The sequence below is a fragment of the Drosophila kikkawai genome, chromosome 3R, assembly GCF_030179895.1.
Source record: "Drosophila kikkawai strain 14028-0561.14 chromosome 3R, DkikHiC1v2, whole genome shotgun sequence".
Lineage (NCBI taxonomy): Eukaryota > Metazoa > Arthropoda > Insecta > Diptera > Drosophilidae > Drosophila > Drosophila kikkawai.
Genome location: NC_091731.1, coordinates 21,264,154 through 21,271,136, shown reverse-complemented (window position 1 = coordinate 21,271,136; position 6,983 = coordinate 21,264,154). Strand labels below are relative to the sequence as shown.

Below are 6,983 nucleotides of genomic sequence, written 5' to 3'. Positions count from 1 at the left end.
TCTTTATGGTTTTCGTGTGATTTTAAATTAGGCGACGACACAATTTCGACGACGCCATATTGTTCGAGAGAGAAACAGCGAAAGAGAGTGGAAGGGGAGGACGAGAGAGCGCAGTTAACAGCGGAAGAGAGCGCTGCTGCTGCGTCATCAATGCAAACTGCGCACTTTAAAAAATCATTTTTAATATCAATTTCTATGCGTTTGCCTTTGCCCATTGTGAACAAAAGCAATTATGTTGAAACTGCCAGTTCATCTCTCCGCATCCCAATTGCTTTGTCTTGAACAATTGTAGTCCGCTCAATAACATAGCCATATTGTGAAATTGCTGTAGTTGGCCGTGGTGAGTTTCGCGCAGGTTAACAGGCCTGCAATTTGTTTTTCGTTCAAGCACCCTCACCTGGAATACATCTGTTCTGTGGTCCACTTTGATCGAGTTAAACTAAATTTTCCTACATTGTGTTCCGATGTGATACCTTATTGGTAAAGACAGCCTTCACTTAAAGAGTGTTGGGCAATAAGGAATTAAACTAATATCTTTCCAGCTGTGTTTGCCATTTGAACAACACTGCTGTATTTTGCATTAAAAAGTGTATAACAATATTCGTCTTGACTTTTAATTTTGCTATAAATGTTTTTGTGTTTTCCCCGATCACTCGCAAAACAAATGCAAAGGCAAACACAAAATCAGTGGGGCTAAGAATTCGCTTAATTAGAGGTCATAGGCTCAACGTGATCGTGTTTTTATACGAAATACTATGAAGTATCACCTAAGATCCAGTTTGGGAAGTTTCTCGATATAATCAGTGTATTTATTTTAGCAATCAAAGGTCGCGCCTGCCTACGAAATTGGTTCTGCATTAACCTTGCCGTTGATAAATAATAAAAGCTGACAAAAAATAATAACAAATTTCAATAAGCGCTAATGTTAACGAACTTTGTAAACTTAAAGGCAAGGTTACAGCTAAGGCAGACACAGCAACGGCCAGAAAAGCTCCAAAATTATACGAGACGTAAAAAGGCAAACTCAAGTGCGCGAACGCTGCGATGTGTAGTATAAAGTATAAAGTCGCAGAGCGTTAAAAATAAAATATATAAAATCAGACACGCAACAGCGACGGCTGCCAGCAGTGTTTTCTATAGAAAACGAAAATTATTTCCTGTTTTCAGCCATAACAGCCGCGCGTGGTGAGAAGTACCAGATAGTATAACAGAGCAGGAGGAGTGTGGGTGGGGGCGGGTGTAATGCTCTCTTCCATGCAGGGCTAACAGAGGAGAGCGTGGTGAGTCCGCATCCGATTTAACCGTTGCGTTGCAGTTTGTTTACCATCAGTTTTTAGCCACAAAACCAAAACGCAATTGTGCGGGAGGTGGGGTAAGATGGCAACAGAAAGAGTCACAAAGGTGCTCCCAAACAATGCGTAAAAAGCGAACAAAAAGAGGGTGATTGATAACAAGGTGCGTCTTACAAATGTTCACTGGCTGCCCGCGACGGAATACGAAAATTCTTCAGACCCCCAATCTATGAGTATGGAAAATGTTAAAATTAATAATGTTTATGTTTACGTAATTACTGGAAACAATATTTGTAAACATTACTAATTACTTATATTAATCGGAAATGTAAGACGAGATTTTGTTAGTTTTAATTTGTTGTCACCACTATTTTTACATCAGAAAATCTAAAAAAACTGTGTAATTCCCTTAACTTTAGTTATTTAAGTTTGCTCTACCAAAATATAATATTTACAAGTTATGTAATTTGATCTTTCTATAATCCTACTTAAAAAGTTTTTCAAAGTTCTTAATTATTACATTTTATTTTTTAATTAATAGAAAATACAGTTTTTTTTCTTTGTAGTGGAACTGAACTAAACTTAATTGAACTAAAATTGCACCTTTTTAAATCTTTTGTATAATAATTTGTTTTTGAATTATAGAAACTACGCAATTTTTTTCAGTGTAATTATGGAGCTACAAATAGAGTATGTACTTCTTGCACACAGATGTACTTATGTAAACATGTGGGCACATGCACATTGCACACTGTACAAGGTTGTGGGAGAGTGAGTGCATCGGACAGGCGAGAAAGGAGAAAGAAGCAGCAGCAGCAAAAAAGGACAACACAACAGACTTCTAAATTGGTAGAAAAAGAGGGAGCAGAATGGCCAAGCTTGGTGTATTTTTGGCACACACTCCCTCTCTCTTTGCCCCGTTGGCTTATCCGTCCCATTTCGCTTTTGGTGCATTCAACCTGCTGCGGAGCGAGACAGGTGCACGACGACGGCATTTACCGTTTGCTGAGATCAACAGCTGTGCGAATGTTGGGGAAACCAGCCAGTACACAGAGAGCGAGAGAGGGAGAGCGAGAGAACAGGACCTGGAGACAACGCAATTTGTTGAACTTTAATGCGTAGCAAAGCAAATCGCAATTGCAGTAAACAATGAAACGTTGCTAACTGCCTCCCTGCCTTCCATTTCCCACACCCCACCCAGCCCCCTATGCCATGTCACGCTTTGTTATTGCTAGCCAAGCTTATGGGGTTGTCGTTGTTGCTGCTGCTGCTGCGTAGCGCTTTCTGCTGACGCTTTCCTCTTCTGTTTCTGGATAAGCCAACGGCGCATGCAACAAATTGCGTTCTACCACAACAACAAACAAAAGCCGTCAGTGATGGCTTAATAATAGCTAGAATTGCCAAGTACAGTGAACGCTAGTTACAGTGAAAAATTATTTAAAAATAACGACCATTTTATAACTGATAGAATAATAGAACAAGGTTTAAAGGAAATCAGTATACGAGTCCAAACCAAGAAAGTGTCACAGATACGGAAATATCTATGGGGAAAGGGTAGGTCAACCACCACCAACGAGGAACCATAACCAGACCTCCTTCTCCTGCGGGAGGCACTACGAAAGCACCCGAGTTGTCGTCATCCAGAGAGTGATTAACAAAAACAGTTGATTGAACTTTGTTTGGCCTCCACACATCCCATGGCGAGTGTTTGTGCCTTGACTTGCTGTGTACTTGAAATGCCCCACTTTGCGGTGTGTGTGCCGGGGCTGGAGCCCATAATTTCGGGTGTTAATGACCAGAGCACTGACTTTGAACGCTGCAAATACACACATACCGAAACACAAGTCCAGCAATTGTATTTCAAAGATGATATTGATGGGGAATACTTGCACTCTCAGGGAATTCCAGATGCGTAGGGGGAATCACAGTTCCCACTTGTAGGGGTTCACAGAAGACAATGTCATTATCCTGGAATAGGAAGTCTAAATCAATATGTAGTACATATTATGTACTTAAAATTTATAAAAAATATTATGACTATTTCTATTGTATGACAGAAGTTCATAAATTAAAAACAAAGATTAGCCTGTTGTAAAATTGATCTTTTGATTAATCCCAAATGAGTTTTTCTAAATTTAATAAAAATTATTTAAAATACGATTAAGAAAACGAAAATAAATTATAGAAATGTCAAAGTTCTGGGAATTAATTGTAAACAATTAACCACAAAAAGTAATTATTACTTTTGGGAATACATTTTCCCGATTTTACCCAAATATGCTTGTTTGGATTTTCCCCGAAATCTTATCAACATTTCCCTGAAGTGGAAAACCCTAATGGATGCTTGTGGATTTCCCAATCATAAGAGTTTCGACTGGACCAAGATGAATGGCTGTCCCCTGTGGGCGTTCTTTTGGTTAACGCCCGGAAAATGATCCCCCCGAGAGATGTCATTAGACTTTGTATGTATTTTCGGGTTTTTGTATTTTGCATATTGCTTTGTCGCTTATTATTTTAGATACATAGGCTACATTTCACATATATATTGTATATATGCATATAAAAAAACACGATATGTAGGCAGAGATTCATCAACAGTATACATGTATAAAAAACATACGACAATTGGACGGAATGCGACTGACTTACAACTAAATTACGCAGATTCGTGTATAAAATTTGTGGTATTTCGAGAGAGGTTTTCTCTAAGGCACGGAACTGGTGGATGGAATGTACAAAATAGTTTAAGAAATGCGTGTTTTTGTGTAAAACGAAGAAGCATTAGGGGTTATTTCTTGTGCAGTTTTCGTTGTGAGCTCCATTTTTCAGGTTTGGATTTGGAAAATACTCTATTGTTTAACCCACGGGCATCGTAGACACAGTGCTGTGGGGTGTGGTTGGCCGTGAGCCAGCCAGGGAATTAGCCGTAGAGGCGTGCAGCGAGGCCATTGTGCCCATCTAGAAAAGGAGATTTCAACAAATTAATTGGGTATCTGATGGTTTAATAATAATACTCTGGAAACTTACGCGCAGATGAGCCAAATCCTCCAGTTTGGTGAGATCCACTAGCTCCAAGAAGAGCGAGTACACCACAGCCCAGCCGTATATAGAAACCAGACAGAAGACGCTCCACAGCAGCACCATGATTATGTTGTAGGCAAAGTACAGATCGTTGACAATGGCAAAGAAAATCAAAGCCAAAGCTCGCCACACAGTAAAAATGGCAAAGGTCCACAGCCAGGGCATGACCTTCCTCTCGTATTCCTAAAGAAAGATTTGGGGAAATCATAAGTATACATAAATTGTACTTTTAGAGATGAGATCCAGCCAATTCAAGATGGTTCAAGTGCTAATTTCTTGGTTATGATTGGTGCGGGTATGCATTTGTGTTACCCTTTTGCTCAGTAAGCGTTTCTGTGCTCCCAGTTTTTCTTGCTTTTTTGGGGCAATGAGAAATTGAAATGAATTTGCATGCTTATACTTAATATTAAATATATCCTGAAATCCAACTTACCTTGCGCAGAGCCACGCAGAGCAGGACGCTGGTCACAAAGTTAATTAGTGCCATGATCAGTGAGAATAGGGCAAAGACAATCAGCATGTTGCGAACTGCAGAAAAAGTAAAAGTAAAGAATAAGTTAAAGATAGGAATGAAAATAATTTTCATAGTGCTAGATTTATGAGAAAATGAGAGACCAATAGGCCAAAAATATAGAAAATACTCTAGTTTTCACTAAGTTCAATTAAAGTTTATGAAAAATAATAATTTTAAATTAAGAAAAACGATGTTAATATTTAAAAAACACTCCTTGGGAGAACCCCTGAAATTCCAAAAATAAGAATATTCAGGCCTGCTCCGGTAATCGTAAAATTTTTTCGATTTCGTTTTGGGCGAAAACGAACCGTTTTCGTTTTTAGCTGCTCCGGTTTTCGGCAAATTTCTGCTATCGGATGTTTCGTTTTCTCATCGTTTCTCACTGCTCAAGCAGCTAACTTGTGTTGTTGGTAATAAGCAAACAACGTAAAGTACTGCCTATTATATTTACAATTGCCCTTTTTCTAAGCCAGAAAAAGGCAAAAAATGGTAGAATTAAGCAAATTCAGGCACCTAAGATGCTGCCACACTTTTCACAGTTTTAATTCCGGTGGTCTCAAATAAGTATTTGGTTAATTTGGACCATTTAAGTAATCACATTAAATAGCATTATTTATAAACAACCATTTTGGCGGTCCTTTAAAGTTATTAATGTATTCATTTATATTTTATAAGTATTTTTAACTGGATGTTTCGTTCCACCAACAATATGGCAACCTTGGCGATAACTTTTTGCGGTGAACCTATCGACCTATCGCCAAAACGAGAAAACTGGTTGAACACGGCAAAAATTTTGTTGTCAAATATGAGGTGGGGTCAGAAATAAATTTTTTAAAAAATAACTACGTGCCAGAATGATCTTGTGGTGGTGTGGAATTAACATCAATAGACCACTGAGTAAACTATTTTTTTCCTTTTGTAAATAAGATCTGATTTCATATAAAACAAGCCATTTACTTTTCATTCCGGCCAGAAAAAGGTGCCCGTTTTTCAAATCGAAAAAATCTTTCGTTTTCGATTACCGGAGCACCAATTTCTCGTTTTCAAAAACGAATACGAAAAAATCTTGCCGTTTTCGATTACCGGAGCAGGCCTGATTATTATATATATTATATAAATCCTTACCATGCTTGTTGCCCACATAGACAAACTCGTAGGAGATAATATAATAGCCATAATGTGTAGATCCTGGCGCAGCCATCGCATAACAATAGATGTCAAAGATGCTCGTGGCAATGGTAAACAGTGAAAGAAACTAAAAAAAAAAGAAAATTATCAGCATTAAACTACATGCCCAAGAAGAACATTTCCAAGGATACATTACAATGGCAAACAATCCAATGAGCATGGCGCCCTTCTGTATGTCGATATACTGATTATTCTTTAGCAGCGGTCGCTGGTACCAGGGAATCCTTACAGATCGCGTGGACCGGGACATCTTCGAGTGCAGGTTTGTCGAGGATCTGAAAAAGGATGTTTCATCAGTTAGTAATTCTTATTATCATATCAAACCAGGACATACCTTCCCGTGGCATGGGAATAAACCGACGGATTCGAGCGATATGTGGAGGGCGTTTTCCTGCCGTAATTCATCATGAAGCCTTGCAAGTGACGTCACGGGGGGTAAATGGTGGATATCCTACCGGTATCCAATAAATAACTGTAGGATGAACATAAAATTATACAAAAATAGTATTATTTTTCAATTTTCATTCATGGGCCAGGGCGTGTTTGCTTAATTTGTTATTTTGGGTGTGTCAAGCTGGGCTTTGAGACTCTCGAAAACTTTGGAAGCGAATTAAGTGGCTTTATCTTTACACAAACTTAAATCTGTTGCTTTTGGCTTGTGGCCGGACTACTAAAGTTCATGAAAAACACTTTGGTATAAGCCTTTGCATTTATTTACCTTTATAAAAACGAAAAATTAATTACTTCGCAACGCATCAAAAACAAAACACACTGAATCAGAACGGCGCTGCCAACTTGTGCGGAAACCAGGGATGCCTTAAGACTACCGAAAATAGCGATAGAGCAACAAGTGTTATCGAATATACTTTTTGATGGACAGCACTGGTGGAACAGCTGTTAAGAGAGCG

The 6,983-nt window shown here is 38.6% G+C and overlaps 1 protein-coding gene and 1 long non-coding RNA gene across 3 annotated transcripts; one reads left to right on the top strand and one right to left on the bottom strand.

Annotated features, from left to right (window-relative positions):
* The first annotated feature begins 679 nt into the window (after window positions 1-679).
* On the top strand, window positions 680-6,552 carry LOC121503285 (uncharacterized). 2 transcript variants are annotated; one of them, XR_011445121.1, is made up of 5 exons: window positions 697-760; window positions 819-1,280; window positions 1,338-1,525; window positions 6,033-6,337; window positions 6,403-6,552. It is a non-coding gene; the product is annotated as an uncharacterized lncRNA (long non-coding RNA). The 2 variants fall into 2 exon arrangements; XR_005991351.2 differs by having other exon boundaries at window positions 680-1,280.
* pasi2 (Protein) lies at window positions 3,760-6,546 on the bottom strand. Its single transcript, XM_017164882.3, has 6 exons — window positions 6,410-6,546; window positions 6,212-6,350; window positions 6,013-6,142; window positions 4,807-4,901; window positions 4,320-4,556; window positions 3,760-4,250 (listed from the first exon to the last, which is right to left on the bottom strand). The coding sequence occupies exons 1-6, from the start codon at window positions 6,481-6,483 to the stop codon at window positions 4,149-4,151; spliced, it is 777 nt and encodes a 258-aa protein (XP_017020371.1). The 5' UTR covers window positions 6,484-6,546; the 3' UTR covers window positions 3,760-4,148.
* Window positions 6,553-6,983: the final 431 nt, after the last annotated feature.

Excerpts from the sequence above, each read along its gene's own strand:
- pasi2 (XM_017164882.3), bottom strand. The coding sequence starts at position 6,483 with ATGATGAATTACGGCAGGAAAACGCCCTCCACATATCGCTCGAATCCG. Across the intron at positions 6,143-6,211 it reads TCATTGGATTGTTTGCCATT|TTTCTTTCACTGTTTACCAT; the intron begins GTAATGTATCCT and ends TTTTTTTTTTAG. Across the intron at positions 4,557-4,806 it reads TCTGCGTGGCTCTGCGCAAG|GAATACGAGAGGAAGGTCAT; the intron begins GTAAGTTGGATT and ends ATCTTTCTTTAG.